Genomic DNA, 22361 nt, shown 5'->3' on the forward strand with positions numbered 1-22361 from the left:
CTTCATGTTTGCCTGAAGGATTCAGCCCGTGTTTTATGATGTTACAGCAACTCCGCATGAAGCACTGGGTTGTTGCCAACTTCTGGGCAGGGGCAGGTCTCATCTCACCTATATGGAAGAGGCCTAGAGCTGACAGGTGCCATGGCTCCCATGAGCTGCAAGGGTATTCTAGTATCCCAACACCTCCTGCAGCTCCAATGCATTTACATCACAAATCCTTCCCTCTTCCTTGTGCTTTGTGCTGAGAGCAGGAGAAATGAAAGCAGAGAGCCTGGGCGATGGCTTAGGTGGGCACCTGAATTCTAATCCTGTGCCTATGTAAAAGGCTGGTCCTGATGGTCCATTCCTGCAATTTCAATGCTCCACTTCTAGAGACAGGCACATCCCGGGGGCTTGCTTGCCAGTCAAGCTGGCAAAATGGTAAGCTCTAGGTTGAATACAAGACCACAAGACCGGGTCTCAAAATATGATGCAGATTGGTGTTCAGAAAATACCCATCAACAACCTCTGACCTCCATATGCATATATGCTTACATGTGCACTCACATGAAGGATGCAAAGATGCTGGATGCAAGCATTCCCTCCAGGCAGTGCATGAGACTTGGGAGGTAAACAAAGTGTCACATGCCAGGGGCAGTAAACTCTTGCAAGATTCTCAAAAGCAAGGAAGGAGACTCTGGGAAGTCTAATTGTAGAGAGATGGCGAGGTCAACAGGGCTTTTTTTTTTTTTTTTTTTTTTTTTGAGTCTCACTAGTGCCAGGGTTGGGTTTTCAGTGATGCACTATTCTTATGAGCCATCCCTGTTCCTGTAAGGAACACCTCACACATACCTCATGTTAGTGATCCCAATCGACTTCACTGGTTCACCAAGTGGGACCTTGGTACAATCATTACTTTAGTCTGTCATGAATTCCCTTTGTGGAGTAAATGTACACTCTTACATAAACAAATGTATCCACAAAAATTAAAACAACCAGGGAATCATGGCATATTTACTTTTTATATCCCCTTTGCTTCAAGAAGTTACCAGGCAATTACTCTTAGGAAAGAGCTCAGATTAGGCACCCAGGAAGGACTTCATGATGGAGAAAGCTTAGATGCTAAAAGGACAAATGGGACTTCTCTCTTCATCCATGTAGAGCCTTAAAACTTGAGGTCAGAGTTAAAAGATGCTTAATCACACACCACAGAGAAGACCTTGGGGCTACTGAGAAACATCTGGGAAAGTGAATCATTAAGTAAAAGCCTGAGGCCTTATTCATTCAGAGTAAATGAATAATAAGCAACATTTGAGGAAATAAACTGTATGATCAAAGAGAAATCTTAGAAAAAAAAAGCTGTTCTTTGCTTAAATGGTATTGGAAATTTTCTAGGTGAAACTTATTCAACTTGTGTTTATATTCCTTGACATATTTCTTAACTTCTAAACCCCAAGCTCTCACAGGTGGGTGAAGGAAAACAGTTCCCTCCCCCTGATCTGCAGAGTGGCCAGTAAGCCTCAGCTCTCCAGCATGGGCTCTTAGCAGGCACCATCCTTCTATCCTGGAAGCATCATAGGCTCATTAGCAGCCAATACTGTCTCTTACACTGTCTGATAGAAAGTCCCTTATTCTCCTCTCTTCCATGTCCACACTGTCACTACACTGTACATATCAGAGGTGAGGATATAGGAATTTAATAACAAATGGATCGGGAAAGAGATATATTAGAGATGAAATGAATAAGTCACTTAACTGGGCTGTTCCACGATTAAGGAATAAAGTAGGAGCTTAAATAAATTCATGGGCAATAAAAAGGCCAGGAAGGAAGCAGACGTAAACGGTCCTTTAGACATTATCAGTAGACATGGGTTTTCACACAGATAAAAGAAGGCGAGTCTGACATTACACACAAAAAAGAAAAAATTAATAGGAATCCTACCACATTAGGACATTGATAGAAAAAGTCACCCCAATTAGTATTTTGAAAGCAATCAGCATTAAATTTTTTTTCCTGTGGTACGAATTTTACTGCTCTTTATTAGTTGGTTATAAGCAGTCCAGGGACTTACTCATTCCTAATATTCAGAATGTATGTCTTTATAAAAAGAAGCAACTGACTCTTAAATGGGATAATTGTGTGTAGTCGTATGTATACATGTGTCTGTATGTGTATACACATGTCTGTATCCACATGAGTGTTGAGAATCACTTAAGTCTTGCAAGAGCAACCATTGAGAATTCTGTCAGCTGCCAATAAGTAACTGATTTTATGGATTATCAGTTGTATATATACACTGGCATTAAATATGTTTTTAAAAATATTTGTCAGAATCATTTGTACAGACATGAACACTAAACTTCATATTTTTGATTATATCTGATTTTGTTCTTAAAGATGAGAAAAGTAGATTTCTTTAAACACCCCACAGTGACAATAGTCCTTTCTTACTTGTTTTATTACAACATTCTTCCCACACTTTAGAGTACTTCATTTTTACCACACATACTGTTTATCATAAATGAGGGTTATAATATATGCCATTATGAACAATTTAAAAAGAAAGTGTTGAGCTCATTTATAGCCACACATTATGATTCATCTATAGTATATTGAAATTTTTCAACAAACACATCCTGCTCCAATTGAATTTCTAATACAACCTTTGCTCATAATTTATAGCTTCATGACTTCAGGCATGCAGATTATCATGTCTTATGACTTATGAAATCCCCATGCCTAGATCAGGAGGTCACTATCCCAAACTAGGACTTACTCTCTGATTGTAGCTCATGGCTTGCACTGGATTTATAGAAACCAAGCATGACTTGAAAATCAACAAATATGTCTTGCTAAAGACAATGGAAATATACTTTCAGCTCAACTGTTCCTTATATGTATCCCCCAAAGGCCTGTGACGAATGAAAAAACACCTTATAAAATAAAAAAAATACCTTAAGTATTTCTAAATAGTTTATTTTTTAATGTACAAGAATATATGACCAATGGAACACACATCTAAAGGAAAAGCAGAGACCATAGACCTCAGAGAGAGTCAGAAGCAAACCCTTGGTTTTATTCACTGGAATCAAACAGCAGTTGATAATCTAAACCCAGAGCTGAAGTTCAGAAGAACACAGTTGCTTTGTCTAATGCATATTTTGATGTGTTTATATTAAAATAAGTTTCAAAAACTATTTAAAATATTAAAATGTATTTTTTCTTTCAGACATCCTAAATTTATATCTACATTGTCTTTTTTTCCTGTTTATCAAAATTCATAGAAATGATTTAAACAATATTCTTGGAGGTTCCAGTCTTAACCAAATTTATTGTTCTGAAAAAGTTTAATGAGAATAAATTCGTTATTAATAGCCTTAAAAAACCTGATGGGGTTAAGGTAGGGTAGCTCAGTATAAAAGGATACATCCATAGTTAGTGTACACAAAACTTAAGCTTTGACCTTCAGCTCAAACCAACCAACCCAAAAGAAAGTGAGTGTTTAATAAATTGATTCTGACTGTAGACTCTGTCTTGTAGCCTAAGATGCCAATACCCAGAGGCTGTAACATGAGGAGTGATCATATCTCATCTAGGAGATCATCTTGAAAGAGGAGATCCAGTCATTTTTCTTTTACATTAGTGAAATAGAAGCTTGGTTTATACTGAAATAAACCTTGCTTTGAAAGCATTTTGAGTAGCATGTTGTGTTAAGACTGTAATCTGATATCTTAAGACCCAATTTAACCCATTTTCTGAATTGCAAGATCTAATGAACCCACACACATTGCACCTTACACTTAGACTAAAATAAAAATAGATTTTCTTTCCACTTTACCCTTCCTGTCTGTCTTACAGCCATGTCTTCCCATATTAAAAAAGCCCCCTCATTAAATCTCCATTCCAACCCTTTGGTATTATACATGCTACAAGGTTGAACCATAACAACACTGTAGAGTACTTGCACACAATGAGAGAAATCAGGATGCTGCCTCTGGTGACAACTTTGATGGCAGAAACCATCTTCAATGGTTCTTACATTTCACGTAGCCAGTACTATGCACGATGACATTTATTTCATGTAAAAGAAGAGTGGCATGGATACTTGGACATATCTGAGTCCCCATATGTCTTTGAGAGAGATTTAGAAGAGTTAATATTATTCTACTTTGGTTTATAGCCATGCACCTGCAACAATAGATAACTCAGGAGCAGCCAAACCATTGTAGAAATTAAATGTATCCAAGAATCTGCTGAAACATGAATTGGAAAGAGGGTTAGGGCTCAATGTAAAATAAAGCAAAGAAAAACACACTGTTAGCTGCTGTTGGGAGGCAACCAACCATGGAAGACATGTCTACCCCAGAAACTCATAGAGAAAATCTGAATGGAAGAATCAGGTAGCCCTCCCTCTTTCTCTGAAGTACAGTCTATCCTGAATTGCTGAAAACAGCCTTGGGGTGTGTTCTAAAGGACTGTGTTTAGAAGAAACCAGAAGAGTAAAACCAGGATAATATACCTCTTAGTATAAGGTGCTATGTGTGCGGGTTCACTGGATCTTATAATGCAGAAAATAGTCTAAAATGGGTCCTAAGATACCTGCAGACTTAACACAACACACTATTCAGGATGCTTTCAAAACAATAGCCAGATATGTCCTCTCTGACTCTAAATAAGTATAAGAATGTCTGAACAGAAAATGGTTATACTCTCAAGACTATTGTGGCTTCAGTCAGTAGAGCTTGTATCCAAATATGAAGATTTGTAGAAAAGAACAGTGTGAGTATAATAGAAAAGTAGAGAGCCCAAGACCCTCCCAAGATCTGCTTCCCAACAAGTCCCAGGTGAGTACTATATGTTTTATATTTGCAAAGGACATTCCTAAGCCTCCAGTATCATGAATGTAAGCTCAACATGTTGACCCATCCCACTTATTCATACCTAAAAATTTGTACAAGTGTCTCTCTCTCTCCTCTCTCTCTCTTTCTCCTCTCTCTCTCCTATCTCTCTCTCTCCCCCCTGCTCTCTCTCTCTCACACAAAGTTTTATTCAATGAGGAAACATAAAAGTATCTACAGAAAACAGGTTTTTTTCTTTCTTATCCTCAATTTTATGTATAATATTGACATCTTGTGGTAGTCATGTTTCCAAACTGGAAATCAAGTATTATTATTTTTAATATATATTATTAGAATGGAATGGTCTTTAGCATAGAATCCCTATCTCAGTCTTATCAAATATATCATTGTGAGAATGACACACATTGAAGAAAGTAAAAATGGGTAGTGTATTAGACTCCTGATAGATACAAAACTACATGCACTGCAGACCATTCTCCATAAGAATATCTGGCATAGCACAGTCCAAGCTTGAATTTACCTCAGTTGTCTGTTCATTCAAACAATGAAAGAGTCCATCAGAACTGCTAGAATGAATCTGCAGACAAAACGTCAGTAAAACTGCGTGGAACCCTGCCATCCATAGGTGCAATAGAAGGACCTTCATTATCAGTTTTCATCTACATCTCTGTCTTTTTAGTCCTACAGATATCTTCAAAGTATGTCACTTAGCTTTCATTGCACTAATAATGACAATACCATTACTGGATTCTGAAGCAATATATGGTAATCTCTCTGTGGTGGTTTGAATATACTTGGCTCATGGAAAGTGGTATTATTTATTACAAGGTGTGGCCTTGTTGGAGGAAGTACATCACTTTGGGGCAGGCTTTGAGATTCTTTGCTCAAGCACCACTCTGTGGAGAAGAGAACCTCCTCCTGGCTGCCTGTGGAAGACAGTCTCTTCCTGGCTTCCTACAGATCAAGATGTAGAGCTTTCAGCATCTCAAGGATCATGTCTTCCTGTATATTGCCATGCTTCCCATCATGATAACAGACTGAACCTCTGAAACTATAAGCCAGCCCCAATTTAATGTTTTCTTTTATAAAAATTGCTTTGGTCATGGCATCTCTTCACAGCAATGGAAACCCTAAGTCACTATCGAGAAAGAAATGTCACAGAAAATGACTAAACTTACCACAGAAGCAGTTATATTCTTACAGAAAGGAAACATGCACTTGACAACCTGGAAGAAGAATAATTTCAGAAGAGGAAATCTCTCTTGTAAGTTTGCTTCTGTCACTGCACTGAATGCTGAACACAGAACATGCAAATCCAACAAATTGGCAAGAATGGGTGACATAGCAAATTTCATCATAAAATCTAAAAAGGAAATCCTCAAAACAAGACTCTTTCCCAGAATGGCCAGCACAATTTCCTGATCCACAAGATGGACAGGCACATTAGGAACCCACAGTAGTCTCACCTTTACCTTCCCTTGCCAAGATCAGCTCACTCCTGTTTGCAAGCAAAGATGGGTTTGTCTGGTCACTGGGTTGTATCCCTGAACAAACTACTTCTTATTATTCTGACTTTCACAAGTCTAGGTAGTATTCTCACTTACATGTCTAGTTAATATTAATCAAAGCTTCACTTGGAAATAAATACTCTTCTGTTAGATACATTCAAAATTCTCTGCACTCTAAAATTTCAGCCAAATCCGCAAAATAATTGTGGATAAAGTATATTCAGGAGCCTTGGACTTGCAGGACACTCTAGTCCTTATGTCATAGAATAAGAGTAGTGTTTTCCCTTTCATTTTCCTCTTGTTTTGTTGCCTACCTTCAGTTTTTTTTCTGCATCCCCCTTTTAAAGTCCCTACACTCACATCACACTCCGTTTTCTCACCCCACAAACACCTCGAGGTTGTTCTCTCCTGTTCCCCTGACAACTTAGGATATTTTGCCTTATTTTTTTGTCTACCCTACTCAAGTTCTGAGTGTCTAGATATCTTTTGTGTTCCTCCTCATGTCTATGTTAAAGGATTAAAATGGCTATGTGTAAGCCACAGCACTCTCTCTCTTTCCATGCTCATAGAGTGATTTCAATGCCAGACCTTGGATCCTGGGTCCACTCCAGGTTGGACCAAGTCAGCTTTGCTTTGGTTAGGAGGCTTTTAATGACGATTCAGAGAGACATCTGTGCCCAGTGACACCTATAATCCCTCAGGCAGAGAATGTGCTCAATGAAGCCAGCTTCCTGGGTTCCTATTTTCCAACCATCTCAGACCAGGCCAAGTGTTGGGTATGACTGGTTGCAGCAGCAAATGCCTTGTCCTGCATGCACAGGCTAGGAATAGGTGCTTGACCACAAGACTTCAATGCCCCCTTTCTGTGTTATGCCCTCTTCTTTGTTTGTAACAGGCCATTTGTGTGGACTCATATCTCACTCCCAGCCCAGCCTTTCAGATGCATTCCCTTCGCAGGCTTTGATTTGCATCTAAATTCAGTGGCCTTGTGTCCTATTCTGTCCTGTACAAACGTGTTGTTTGGAGAAACCTTCTAGTGCTCATTGTAACTATGGATAAGCTAAGCCATGGGCCCAAGATATCCCTGGAGGGTTGAGTGCATAAAAATGTGGGAAACCTACACCGTAGAATACCATTCTGACAGAAAACATTGGATTTTATCATCTCCTACTACATGGAAAGAACAGAAGATTATTGTGCTGTGTGGAGTAAGTCAGAAAGAGAAAGAAATGGTACCTTCACACTCACACAGAATGAAAATTTATCTAAGAGGAGAAGAGGATGGGTACCAGAGATAGGCTGGGAGAGTGTAGTATGAGAGCACAGAGAAGGAGCAAAGCAGAGACAGGAGAACAACCCTGCATTTGATTGCATAGCCAAGTGCATATAACTCATTAAAATGTATTACACAACTCACTATAGTTGAAGGGGAAGGTTTTGAGTGTTCCTAACACAGTGGAATAATGGTTGTCTTAGGTAGTAGAGTGGTGCCCTGCTGATTTGTATATTCTACACTTCACATGTGTGTTACAACACCACAGTATATACCAAAATTACATAGAACTGACAGTTTAAATTTTAATTTTTTGTACAAAGCATTATATTTTCCTTGCAGGGTTTCATTTGAGGGTTTAATAGTAGGTGCTCTTCCTATTTATACTTGGAGGCTGTATGGTTTTACTGCAAGCAAATCAATGGCATTCATAGATTTTTTTTGATGGCATCCATTTTCTCTTGTATAGCACGCTTGTGAGAATACCTTTATTCTCACTTCTGAAAACAAAAGTCTTTGACCTTGTCAGATGTTATTTTTCTTAGATTATATTTAAAATATTCACTATGCAAATTAGTAAAATATCAGATTCTTGTTCACTGAAGTCGTAATGAAAGGTTCATTAATTCCCCTTCCAAGGAGTTAAAAAATAAACACTCTCTTTAAAAACATAATTTTTAAATAATTAAATATTGTGCTGGTTAGTTTTTTTGTCCACTTCATACAAAATGTGGTCATCTTAGAAGAGGGGACTTCCGTTAAAAAAAGACTGCCATCAGATTGGTCTGGGTGTGGGGGTGGGACACATTTTCTTAGTTAGCAATTGATGTGAGAGGACCCAGCCCATTGTGGCTGATGTCTGCCTTAGGTGGTTGGTACTGAGTTGTATAGGGAGCAGGCTGACAAAGCCAGGAGTAGCAAGCCACTAAGCATCCTCCTCTATGGCTTTTGCTTTGGAATCCTTGCCTCCAAGTTCTGGTTTGTTTTCTCCCCCTTCAAAATGCATTGTATGATGAAATAAACATACTTCAGGTCAGTATTTTATCACAGCAGTAGAAATCCAGAGTAGACAAGCGCTCTCAGAAACAAAGGTTGAACTGATTATACTAACTGCAATTCTATAAAAGTCCAAACTGAGATCTAAGAACACCATTCTTTAATGACTTGAAAGTAGTTGTATTTAAAACACATACTACAAGCATTAGTCTTAATAGTAAAAGATTACATTGAGCTCAAATACATTCATTTTATGCAAATTGAAACTTCCTGGTAAAGAAATTATTGAGAAAGTCAAGCATTTCATGTAAAAAAACAAAAAAACAAAAAAACCTTAAAAATAATGCATGTCACATTTACATAGGTAAATTCTAACAATGCAGCTTTAATTTTATAAATATGAAAGGCTAAAGATAATGTTGGTTTTACTCACTTCCAGGAGTTCCTTGTAGTCTGATGAATTTTGCCATTTTTACTTTTAAAAGGCTGAAATTGTATGCAAGTTTAAAGGAAATGAGTCAGTTGAATGCAGGCATGAATGTGAATCCACGTTCCTTGAGATGCTTTGCCGTCACAGTATTGAGAAAGACGTCTGTTACTTGCTTTTGTTACTGTTTCTAAACCTGTCCTTTGGCTTTGACATGGGTTCTCACAGTGTAGCCCAAGCTGTCCCTGACTCTTCTTCAGCCTTCTCTGAGTGACTTTTAGTATATTCCTTTCTAGTGGCTCACCTGGCTGCAGACTCATCCTTGCCTTATTTGAGTGTCTAAGTTATTTTTCCTTGTCATTTTGTTGTATTGAGAAGTGTAAGACATTGGTACAACATACCTCTGTGGTTTTCTGAGATTATCACCACTGATGTGAGCTATTTCAACAAGTCCTCTACCTTGTAATGAGCAGAAACTTTGAGAAATAAAATGAGCAGAGATGAATCTTTCTTTCCTTAAATAGTTTTCCACAGGGATTCAGTTACATTAACAAAAAGCTAACATGATAACAAGAAGTAGGAAACATTGATTTGGTCTTAAAACTAACCACACAGAAAGGATGGAGGGGAGGAGAAAGGAAAGAAGGGAGGGAGGGAGAGGATGGAAAGGAAGGAAACACAACTATGTTGCTGGAAATGTTGGCTATCTCAGACTAACAATATTTTAGCTCACTTTGAGGGAAGCAAGGAAATATATATATATGAGAAATGCATGATTGAGCCTCTAACATAAGCAAGAGTGAAATATCACCTGCCATGAGGGGTGAAGACATAAAGAAAGTTTAAAACCAGAGCCCTCTGGGGAGTTTGAGCACATCTGTGGGGCCATTGGAGGACTCAAGCCCCGTGTCCTCAGCTGCACAATGTTGGTACTATGATACTGGCCATGATACCTCCTATAAAGTGTGTGGTGTGTAGCCTTGTAAATCTTAAGTGATTTAAAGGAAATGATTTTCACATAGATGCTTTCACTACTCTAAACTTCCCTCATCTTAGTTTGCAGTTCCCCATAGCTTGCCAGGCTTCTTATTCTTCCATGTCAATTTCTGTATCTGGGTCCATGCTCAGATCTCCTTTGTCCTTGGAGCCTTCTAAGAGCCTGCGGAGTACATGCAAGGGCCACTGTTCCTCCACATGACAGAATCACAGCTGGGCCTGAGCACTGAAGGATTCTCAGAAAATACTCCTAAGAATAGTGACAGGCGGCACTCTGGCAGGGGCTTGAGGTCTCTATTATTGAGTGAGAAGGTCTTTTATTATCCCACAAGCCTCATTTCTACGCAAACGCAGCACCCTCTCCCTAAGAATAGACCAGACTTGCTCACCACAATGTCGGCTCTTTCAAAAATGACTGATCTGTGTCTACTTCATCAGAGGGACAGCATTTCAAAGTCCTCATTTTCTCATCAAAGAAGGTGAAGGACATAGCCAACTGAGGAATGAGGTCATAAGTTCTATTCTGGTGCTCAAGCATTCTGCCCATCACAAACTTTCAAACCAGGACCATGCAAAAGTGCTAAAGGAGCTCACTGCAAGCTGTTTCTTTAGTGGCATGCTGCTATCCCACTGTGCAGTTCCATGGGTCAGTGGTGGAAAGATACCCATATTTAGGGAGACATTAATAGCTAGAACCTTGTCCAAGGCATGAAGGTGATGTTCAAAGACATCACAATTTCAAGGGATAATGGTATGTTCTTTCTCAGAAAACAAAATGAAGACACTTGATATATCACATTAAATGTCATACATCTAGATTTAAAGGAACCGAGGAACATTCTAGTTAGTGTATCCAGGGTGATGATTCAAGTGTAGTTCCAAGTAAGAGGGAGAAAGGAGCATAACTTTTGAAGACAGAACTTGGTGATAAATGTCTCGGGGGGGGGGGGGTGTGTGATAAAAGGAGGAGGGCACTCACTCTGCTTCAGTAGCCTTGAACAGAAATAGCTCTGGGAGCAATAGGTGGTTCAGGCTCCTGCTCCAACAAATTTAGAGAGGTGTGATCCATATGAATATGGCTGTGTTGTGTTTATACCTATTTGTTAAAGTCCTTGTGGTATGCAGGTGTACAAACAGGAAAGGGTGCATGCATGTGGAAGTGGATGTAGGTAGATGCACTTGCGGGTAGGTATGCATGCATGTGGATGCACGCAGGTGGAAACCAGAGGTCAAAGTATTCCTCTATAAATTTGCATGTGTGAGAGTATAGGATCATGCACTGAACCAGGAACTGATTCTGCTAGGATGGTTGGCCAGTGAGCTGGTGAGATCTCCCTATTTTGGCTTCTCTCATGCTGAATTTACAGCCATGCATATCTCATCAGACTTTCTACAAGATTATTGGGTATCTGGACTCAGCTTCTCATGCTAACATGATGAGAAAGCTACCATATGTACTCACTGATAAGTGGATATTAGCCCAGAAACTTAGAATACCCAAGATACAAGATACAATTGTCAAAACACATGAAACTCAAGAAGAACGAAGACCAAAGTGTGGACACTTTGCCCCTTCCTAGAATTGGGAACAAAACACCCATGGAAGGAGTTACAGAGACAAAGTATGGAGCTGAGACAAAAGGATGGGCCATCTAAAGACTGCCATACCCTGGGATCCATCCCATAATCAGTCTCCAAATGCTGACACCATTGCATATACCAGCAAGATTTTGCTGAAAGGACCCTGATACAGCTGTCTCTTGTGAGGCTATGCCGGGACCTGGCAAACACATAAGTGGATGCTCACAGTCAGCTATTGGATGGAACACAGGGCCCCCAATGGAGGAGCTAGAGAAAGTACCCAAGGAGCTAAAGGGGTCTGCAACAATATGAACTAACCAGTATCCTCGGAGCTCGTGTCTCTAGCTGCGTATGTATCAGAAGATGGCCTAGTCGGCCATCATTGGGAAGAGAGGCCCCTTGGTCTTGCAAACTTTATATGCCTCAGTTCAGGGGAAAGCCAGGGCCAAGAAGTGGGAGTGGGTAGGTAGGGGAAGGGAGAGTATGGGGGACTTTGGGGATAGCATTTGAAATGGAAATGAAGAAAACATCTAATTAAAAATAAATTAATTAATTAAAAAAAAGAATGCTACCCACTGGGCCATTTCTCCAGCCCCATCCCCATCCCCAGCACAATCCCATATCTTTTTCATTTATTTATTTATTTATTTATTTATTTATTTATTTATTTACTTATTTACTTATTTATTTTTAACACATGGTCTCGCTATGTAGCTTAGGCTGGCTTGGAACTTGCTATGCATAGTGTGCAGTCTCTCTGCCTCCCAAGTACTGGGATTAAAGGTATATGCCACCATTCTTGGCTCCCAGAAGCCAAGAAGCAAAGCCCATTTTTTTTTTTTTTTTTTGGCCTGGTGGATGATTTCTACTTGAGAAAGGAGTGCTGATAAAAACATACTCATTCAAAACCGGTACTTAACAAACTGGAACAAGACCTTCTTACAATTACCATAGAGCATATTATCTCTTTACTCACTTCAAGAATACTAATGTTCTAGGGTACTATTCCCCTGAGGTATGAGACACTCTTATGACAAATGGGAAAAGTGAGAGTCTGTGAAATGGTGTGTGTATTGGAGAAAAATAAGCAAAGAAGAGGAGCAAGAATATTCCCAGAGGTAGCCAATAGGTCCCAACTCCCAATAATAAGTCACTATTCTTTTATAGGCATCTTACATGCAACCCTGCCAAGGCAATCACAGTATCTTCTACCTGGTAAATAAAGTGAGCACCATGCTTGATGTTAGCAGTCTCCAGAGTCAGCAATATTGCTATCCTTCTGTTCTATTTGTAGTGACTTATTTTGCGGGGTTGGGACACATGGTGGCTCTCACCCACCATTGTCTGGATCAGCACATGAATGGGGATCCAAGCTTTGTGCCCTGAGCACATGGAACCTGTTTCAACGCCTGAGACAAATGCTTGCTTAATAAATATTCCTGAAACCAAGCCAGAACATCATTTGCAAATGTCTCCTTTCATGAAATGCCCAGGCTTATTTTGTCATAATACACACCAGGGTATTGGTCGCAGTTCTCAGCAGAGGATGATCAATGAAATGTAAGCAACTTCTCACTACACCCACCATATGTTCTGCTCTTACCTACCAGGCTGCCTGTTGACTCTGCTGATGTATTGTGTTTGAAGAATCAAGCTACCCTTCTCTCAGCCTCCATGGAGATGTAAGAATAGACATAGTTGATACAGAGAGCCTTCATCCCTTGTGAAATATTAAAGAAGAAAGCTCTCCCTCTGTGACCTGAAGGCACACTCCCAACATGTGGTGCTATAGGCCAGCGCTATCCCCATCAATCCTTCTCAATGGAGTCAGATTCCAATGACAACAATTCAAGCAATCAGGAAAAATTTAAAAGAGCAGACAAGGAAACCATCACAGGCCTTTCATTGAGAGAATGCAAAGTAGATTACACTAGAGAGGTTTCTACAAGGCATTTGGTTCTCTTAGTGTGAGTTTGCATTCCTTTGTGATGCTTTAGAATCTGCAATAGTCAAGAGTAGTCTCACCTCTATAGAATGCACATTCTATACATATGGATGTCTGAAGGATACATTAACTGCCTGTCAGTTTCCATTTCTGACTAACTTACTTTGCTGCATCTATCAAGAAAAAGAACCCAGATTGCAAGGTTTAGGGATTGGAATCTTCTGTCTCGAATTATGCTGTTTTCAACTTAAATGATTACAGGAAATGTTTACAGTTTTGAGCATTTAAATATTTAAGTTTGTATATCACATGTCCCTGTTGGAGACCATCCAAAGAATATTCACAGCACAGAGTGCATTTTTATGAGGTAGAATTCAGGTTAATAATGGAGAAAGCAGGTGTTACCAACCCAGCATCACAGCTGTCAATGTGTTCAGACATGTGTGTCCCCCTGGAGGGATAAGACAGAAAGTGGCTCTGATCCTGCTCCTTGGTGGTTGCCCCACTGTCCTCCCTGGCTGGGATTCAATTTCTTCCACTCTGAAGCTCCTCTCGCTGAGGGTGAGCTACTGGCACTAATTAACATACCTCAACATACCAGCATTGCCAAGGTCATATCCAGACCCTAGATTCCAGTGTGATCACACACTCACCCAGGACACATGGCTCATTCATTCAGCTTCTTCAGTGTCATACTGCAAATCATATTCTTGTCACCACAGATCACAGCAGGCAAAAAATGTATTTACTCTTTACAGGCTAGAGCGGCCTTAGCAAAGCTAATGTCTGTCTCCAGAATGGGATTTGATATTCCTGAATTTTTTTTCACAGAACATCATGCAGATGACAATACATGTTCAAAGGATGTCATAAGCAAAGATTTTATCCTGAGTTCCCTCACCATAGGTGGGAATTGAGTGTGGGCATTTTCAAATGTGCTTTTGAACTCAGGCTATGTTTTACATGAATCATGTATGATACATGAAGAAGAAAAGTATGGTCATAACATTGATTTGATTGTGTAAGTGCTCCATGATATTTATAGTATGAAAACCGTGTCATGTGTTCTGTGGGAGAATGACTAGCTTTTAGAATTCTTCTTTACCTCTCAGTTACAATGCTTTCAATGTGAGTACAATCTGTTTGGAATGCAATGCTCCCACTCTGAGCAGTGGCCTCCATGAACTCCCTAAGTAATTTGGTGCTTACTTTCCCATGTCTATTCCTTACTGTGCAATGACTATGTATCCCTGAAGGTCTATGATATCCTGGAATCCTGAGATTGGATTCTTCCTCTGATCATTAGTTTGAGGTCAGTTCAAGGCCATTCAGGGATACCTGAGCCCTTTTCTAAAAAAATAAAATCAAAATTGTAGTTTCGTGATCTCCCATCCCTGCATCCATCCTCCACAGCCTTACTGCAGATGTCATTTCCCTTGGCTCCTCTTTCTGTTTTAGCCAGAAATCCTCCCTCTGTGCTTTCCAGGGAAGAACCTCAGGAATGCATTCTTTTCCTTCCACAAGAACTTATCCCTGGGAACAGCATCCTCACTTGCCCATTCAGCTTTATCTGTTTGAAAGAAAATGTGACCAGTGACTGTTCTCAGTGCCCCTAATTTCAGACACTCACTCATATGTTAATCCACTTGGCTTTCACTGTGTGCACTAAGGCACTGAGGCACTGGGTCACAAAGAGCCATTCACAATTTATCCTTATGCTCCAGGCTACTGGTAAAGCCTCAGCATTACCCAAGGGAGTCTATAATACTTTATGAGACCATTGCTCACACATGAAGATGGTATTTGTGATTATGAGGGAATTCATAATATTTGTTTTTAAAGAGATTCAAAATAGGGTCATTCAGAAAAATATATAAGCAAAGTGAAAGCAGATTATTCTAAACATATGAGGAACTGTATAGCCATGGGACACACAGGGAAATGTGTGAGAACAGGCATTAAGATGTGTGAGTATTATTTAGCATTAAGTAAAATGTGGAACAGAGATCCCCAAGGAGAAAACACATTAAATGAGAAACCCGGGTTTCCTATTTTTTTAAAAGTAGAATATACTATTTGTGACACTTTCTTAGAATGCCATGATGAAGATTTGTGTGTGTGTGAATTCACAATTATTCAATGTACTCAGTTCATGAATATGTATGTATACACAACATCTGTACATCCATAAAATATAGTACATATAGGCATGTACTTAAGGTCAACACATTCATATGATCTTTTACTATTTCTATGCTCCTGCCCTTCCCCCAAACCTAGAAGTGGAGTCCCTGTGGCTCTGAGTTTCAGGCTTCCTTCAAATAATGCGTATCCTTCTTTCAAGGCAGAAACACAGGCATAGGCACATAGCTTGAAGCTGGGCAGGGGCTGGTTCCATAAAAGATCTATGGCTGCCAAGGTTGTGGGGCATGCAAGAAAGATACCAGCAGATCATAAACTAAAGGAACAGTACAGCAGGACTTGCTGGTAAGAACTGTGGATGTGGTGGGGATGAGGAATCATGGTTTAACTCTCAAGGATTTCAGTTTCACGAGGTCCCATTTATCAGCTGTTGATCTTAGAGCCTGACCCATTGGTTTTCAGGTCAGGAAGTTGTCTCCTGTACCGGGGAGTTCATGGATACACTCCACTTTTTCTTCTATGAGATTTAGTATATGTGGTTTCATGTTGAGGTCCTTGATCCACTTGGACTCGAGTTTTGAAAGGTGATATATATGAGTTTATTTTCATTCTTTTACAGGTAGACATCCAGTTAGACCGGCAACATTTGTTGAAGATGCTTTTTTTTTTCCTCCATTGTATGTTTTTAGCTTCTTTGCCCCCCAAAAGTCAAGTGTCAATAGGTAAGTGGGCTCATTTCTGGGCCTTTGATTAAATTTTGTTGATCAACCTGTCAGCTTTTATGCTAATACAATACTTTTTATTACTACTATTCTGTAGTACAGCTTGAAATCAGGGACAGTGATACCGCTAGAATTTATTTTATTGTACAGGATTGGTTTTTTTTTTTTGTATCCTGTTTTTTTTTAATTTTTCCATATAAAGTTGATAAAATTTGCAGTCAAGTGTATTGAACTGGAAAATAATATCCTGACTGAAGTAACCCAGACCCAGAAAGATACACATGATATATATTCACTTATTATTAGCCATAATATGGATATTAGCCATGAAGTACACTGTAACTATGCTGCAATACACAAACCCAAGGAAAATATGTAATAAGAAAGGCTGAAGGGAGGATGCTTGAATATCATTTAGAAGGGGAAATAATGCAGACATCAGAAGTGGATGGAGAGAGGGAACTGGGTAGGAGAGGGGATGGGGAATTGAGCAGGGGCGTGTGAGGAGAGTGAGGGTTGGGGTTAAGAAGGCTGAGAAGAAAAGGAAAATCACTGTGGGTGCATCTCTGGAAGAAGCCAGAGACTTGAGACAGAAGAGGCTTTTGGGAGGATGGGGGGTGACCTTAAGTGGAACTCATAGCAGCAGAGTATATGGAGCCTGAAGTGACCACCTCCTATAGCCAAGTGAGACTTCCAGTGGAAGAGGGAGAGCATCAACCTACCCACAAAACCTTCAACTCCCAAATTATCTTGCCAAGATGTGTAGGTATAACGATAAAGCAGAGATTGAGAGAATGGCCAAGAAATGACTGGCCCATCTTGAGACCAACCCCATAGGTGAGAACCAATCCTTGACACTATTAATGATACCCTGATATACTTGCAGACAGAAACCTAGCATAACTGTTATCAGAGAGACTTCATCCATCAGCTGATGGAATCAGACGCAGAGACCAACAGCTAAACATTAGGCAAAGACCAGGGAGTCTTGTGGAAGAGTCAAGGGAAGGAATGAATAAGCCAGAGGAGTCAGAAACACCACAAGAAGACAAACAGAACCAACTAACCTGATCCAATTGGGACTCATAGAGACTGAACCACCAACCAAAGGGCATGTATGGATTGGACTTAGCCCCCTTACACATATGTAGCAGATGTGTAGCTTGGTCTTCATGTGTGTCTTCTAACAATTAGAGCACAGGACTTTGACTTGGACTCAAGTACCTGCCTGTGGAGCACTTTCTCCTACCTGGGATGTCTTGTCTGGCCTTGGTAAGAGAGGAGCACTTAGTCCTGATGAGACTTGATGTGACAGGGTAGGTTGGCATGGGGTAGGGGTGGAAGTCTCCCCTTCTTTGAGGGGAGAAGTAGAAGTGTTGTACTGTGAGGTAAGGAGGGAGGGGGGATTCTATCAAGATGCAAACTGAATAAATAAATTAACAAAAAAGGGGGGGGGGAGAAATAATAAGTGCTTTGTGGTGGGACTTTCCTTTATTTCCCATTGCTGGAGTTTCACTCTCTCCACTTTATCCCATATGTCCACTTCTCATTTAGAAATATAATAACTCACATTACTGTACTTGTAAGCTAGATCATTACAATGAATTTCTTGTCTCTCTTCCTCTGTCTTCATTACATAGCAGATACTCCTAGCATTCACCACTCAGAAAAGAAAATGAACAAATTCAGGCACGAGCCTGGTGAGAACAGTCTCTCTAGTTGAAGAGGTGCTTTGAAAGTTGTTAAGTCAACATCACATGTAGAGGAATGTATTGGTAACCATATTTGGCAGTGTGAACTAGGAATGGTGTTCTCTACTGAAGGTGACTTTGCATTAGCACTCATCAAGCTATTTCTGATTAAGCAGCCCCTGTGGAAACAGAAGCCACGTCTCTCACTCAGTCCAGAGACTCTGAGCAGTGCAGCCCTACATATCTGAATCTCAGAGGAAGAAAGAGGCTCAGGCCAGCAGCAGTAGGTGCATGTCCAAGTGCTGCATAAAGGAGGACATGGACACATTTGGACTTCAACCCCATGTTCTTACTGCAAGGCTCTCCCTGCCCTGTCAGGATCTCACTGACCTCCAGAGTCAGGTTCTAACTGGTCACAAGAAAACAACACTGCCACACAGAAGCACACAGAAAGTGGATATCCATCTAGTGCACATATGTTTTCTAAGCAAAGCCATTAGTCAAATGTTAAAGCTGCCTCGTAGCCACTGATTTCTAAGTCCACGAGACACTGACAATGACATCACTCTTGATTTGCCAACATTCCCTTCTTTGTGCTGATCAGCACATCCTCCCCTTCCTTTCCCTTAGGAATGCGCTACTTCTTCCCATGTCCAGTGAAGGTGCCCCAAGCTCTGCTTTAGGCTGGAGGATTTGCTTTTATGAACTTCAGATAATTGACTCATACCTTGGTTCATTATTTTGTTACTTAACCTTGGTGTAATACCATCCGATTTGGTGATGCCATTTTGTTTTGCATTTGCTTCACAACTGTATTTGCTTTTCTGTCAAGCAGATGTCCCCACCTTCTAGTGCTTTACACACCTGCTCTGCTTTCCTACTGGACAGAACTTATCTATTTCCACATTACAATGCACAGAATTAAGACATGCATCTTATCCCATCCAAGTCACTTGATAAGGTCATGATTTGCTTAAGAACATGCAATGAAACCTTCATGTCAGAGTTGTCCTTGAACATGCATGTTTGGCATATAGTTACATGCTATACACAGCTTCCTCTTGAAATGTCTGGGACTTCTATTTGTCTAACCCTTTCTGAGTTCAATGACATCATACTACCATAAGACTGACTCTCTCCTAAGCAAGGATGCCACACCTGGAAGAGTTCTCATCTAACCTCCATGCACAAGGCTGTTTTCAACAGTGAAATCCACACAGAATTCCTTAAAGGAATGTTTGTGTAGTCATAGGTGTTATCACTGTTCAGGATGGATGCTTGGCCCATGGGAAGGATGTTTCTACCATTACCTCTCTTCAGTTACTCTGGAAACAAAACAAAACAAAACAAAACAAAACAAAACAAAACACAAAGAAAAAAAACCTCACCTTTTTTTTTCTCCCAGTAAAATCCATAAGAAGCTTATTGTGAAATTTACTAAACAAATATTCCTGATGTAGTCAACTTTCCCTCCAGAAATACATCTGTTAGGTCTCAGGTGAAGGATTTCTGTCAGATCTGATGCAGGAAATATGTGCTGATATTGCCAATGAGAAATCCTTGTTTTGGGTTACATGTGTATTTCTTTCTCCAGGTACCTGAGGTACGTGGCTCCCATGAGATTACTTCTTCAACCTTGTAAGTAGGAGACTCAAAAGCAGATATCAAAACTGCATTTTCAAATCATCTGTACAGTGGTTGTTTTATTAGTATATATATTTTGCTCCTCTGGTGTGGTTACGGTTTTTCTAGACTCATTAACTAGAAATCTTAATCCTAGGATAATTAGATGGTTCAGAACCTTTCTAGAGCATAAGATGGCCAGAAGGCCATAGGAGACGCCAAGGCACTAAGAAGATGCTCCTACAGCCTGTGTTGGACAAAGAAACCTAGAGAAACTTAGGAACAAAGAAGCCTCACTAAGGAGCAAAAGTTCCCATTACAGATTGTGATGATCTGTAAAGAACATACTAGGCATGTCCTCCAGGACAGTTACTGAGATGCAGTTGAAGCAGAATGTCCATAAAGGAATGAGTTCAGGAAACTGGATAAGGAGTCAGCTCTGCATCACTTGAGCAGTCCTGGTGGGTCCAAGTTTCCATCAACCTTATGTGAACTTCAGTCCAGAAGTATTGGTCCCTATAGCCAGCATTGGCCATCACTGGACACCCACTGTTGTAGGTGAGCTCTGCCCTTGATGAGGAAGTTATTATCACCTACAGTTAGTCCTATCAGCCTGCACATCCTTTATAAAGCAAGTAAACAACTAGTGGTCAAGTCAACAAGGCTATAGTCATGGCTGAGGTTTATCTGAATACATCAGTGGTTCTATCTGAATGGCTCACAGAGCAGCCTTGTCTGGAACTCATTCAGCAAACCACAAAGCTGTTCCTAATGTGTACTTATCATCTGCTACCATTTTCATTACATTCCAAGTGGAAACTGGCTTGTCCTGGACACAGGACACTATTCTTTCCAATGACCATAATCCTTTCTGTCAGTTCCATAGTGAACTCAGAAGGAGGGTGAATGGTTACTTTCCTTTATTTATTTTTTGTTTTTTTTTTGTTGTTGTTGTTTTGTTTTTGATTTTTTTCTTTCTTTTTTTAAATCTAGATACAGGTACTTTATTTATAAATATTTAGATAATAGCACTTTGTTACATCAAATGAAGAATATAGCAGTCTGAATAAATCCTTCTGTCACAAAAACATTTAAGACCCATTTTAACTTTGGGAATTGAGGTATCACACCTAAACAAACCCAAGGTCTTTCTTTACTTGCGATTGCTACATTATGTCCCAGTGAATGGGTGATTTGGTTTTTGTAAATATATATACACACCAGCAGGTCATGGTCCCTGGGCGAATCCCCTGTGATGCAACCGTGTAAGCAAATGGATCACTTCAAGTCTTTAACAGAATATATCAACAAGGACAAAAAGGTGAATCCAAACAAACAAACAAAAATAAACTTTAACCCTATTTTCTGTATATTCTAGTTTTGACTTTTATTTAACATTGACTATAAGCCAGTGATGTAGCTCAGTTGGTCGAGTGTTTACCTAATGAATGGTTACTTTCTTATCCTGTGCAAAAATAACCAGACAAAAACAACTTAAGGAAGGACATGTTTCATTCCACATTTGGGTGTGAGGATATTGTTCATCATGGAGGGGAAGTGATGGTTACTTTCCTTTTTTTGTTGTTTTTGTTTTTTGTGGGGGTTTTTTTGTGGCAGGAACTGGAAGCAGCTTGTCACATTGGGTCCACAGCCAGGAAGCATAAAGAGATATGGTGTTCAATGCAGCTTCTGATTTTTAGTGAGTGCAAGATGCATTCCATGGAAACGTGCTATCCTCGTTATGGGAAGGGTCTTCCTGCCTCGATTAACTGAATTTGGTATGCCATTTATCTCCTAAGGGAGTCCTGATCCTACAATTTCACACTATTCACCATCACAGAGAAAGACCTGAGAACATGCTCCTGGAAGGCCTTTTAAGACGAAATGCCATCATACTGGGATATGGCTTCCAGTTGGACAATGGTTCTATGTTCAGTTTATGGTCTGTCTCAATGCTCAAAGGCTCCAGAGACATAAAGGGTATCCTCAAAAACTGAGCTTTATAGGCAATCATCTTTGAAATCACTTCTGTCACTACATTGCTGATGATCAATTCTCACATTCTATTTCTGGAACAACTGTGCATATAAGAAAATAAAAGTAAAGTTGATAGGAACCATATCAAATATCACTTTATATGTTGGCAATTATGTTTGTTTTCAATTTTTTCCACTTTTTATGAAATGATTCAGTTGTTTATAATGAGAATGATTCAAATCAGGCAATGTACTTGATAAACTAACTTTCAGGAATAAAGTCAAACCTGCTGTCCTTGGAAGGATAGAATGATCTAAGAATACTTAACTGTGACACCATGATAGTAGTTCATCCATACATACTCAGGCCAAAGAGATAGTGAAGTGTCCTATCATTGACTTGCTATAGATGCCTATCCTGGGTTGTTGGGTGCTTGGGAACGCAGGTTCTTAGTCACTCTTTAGCTTGGGAATGTATTAAATGTGCATAATACTTCACTATACTCATATGTAGCTGCTGCCTCTAGGTGTTAAGCACAGACACTGCAAAAGTTTCTCTGTGTTAATGGGTTTGCCAGTCCATTGAGTCTATTAATGTGGGAGAGTGACTCATGCCCTTAATAAAGGAATTACCATAATGAG

The 22361-nt window shown here is 39.8% G+C and overlaps 1 protein-coding gene across 5 annotated transcripts in view; it reads right to left on the minus strand.

The window, feature by feature from the left end:
• Csmd1 (CUB and Sushi multiple domains 1) overlaps positions 1–22361 on the minus strand; it is a 1642848-nt gene that overhangs the window by 1406076 nt on the left and 214411 nt on the right. For 4 of the 5 annotated variants that reach the window (XM_006508931.4, XM_006508930.4, XM_030243875.1 and 1 more), the window contains exon 1: positions 1–22361. This exon is cut by the window's right edge. The exons of the other annotated variant lie outside the window; for it this stretch is intronic. In XM_006508931.4, coding sequence (XP_006508994.1) covers positions 1–103 — 103 coding nt within the window. In that variant the 5' untranslated portion in view covers positions 104–22361. 5 annotated transcript variants of the gene reach the window in all.

Source organism: Mus musculus, chromosome 8 (genome assembly GCF_000001635.26).
Source record: "Mus musculus strain C57BL/6J chromosome 8, GRCm38.p6 C57BL/6J".
In the NCBI taxonomy this organism is placed as follows: Eukaryota; Metazoa; Chordata; class Mammalia; order Rodentia; family Muridae; genus Mus; species Mus musculus.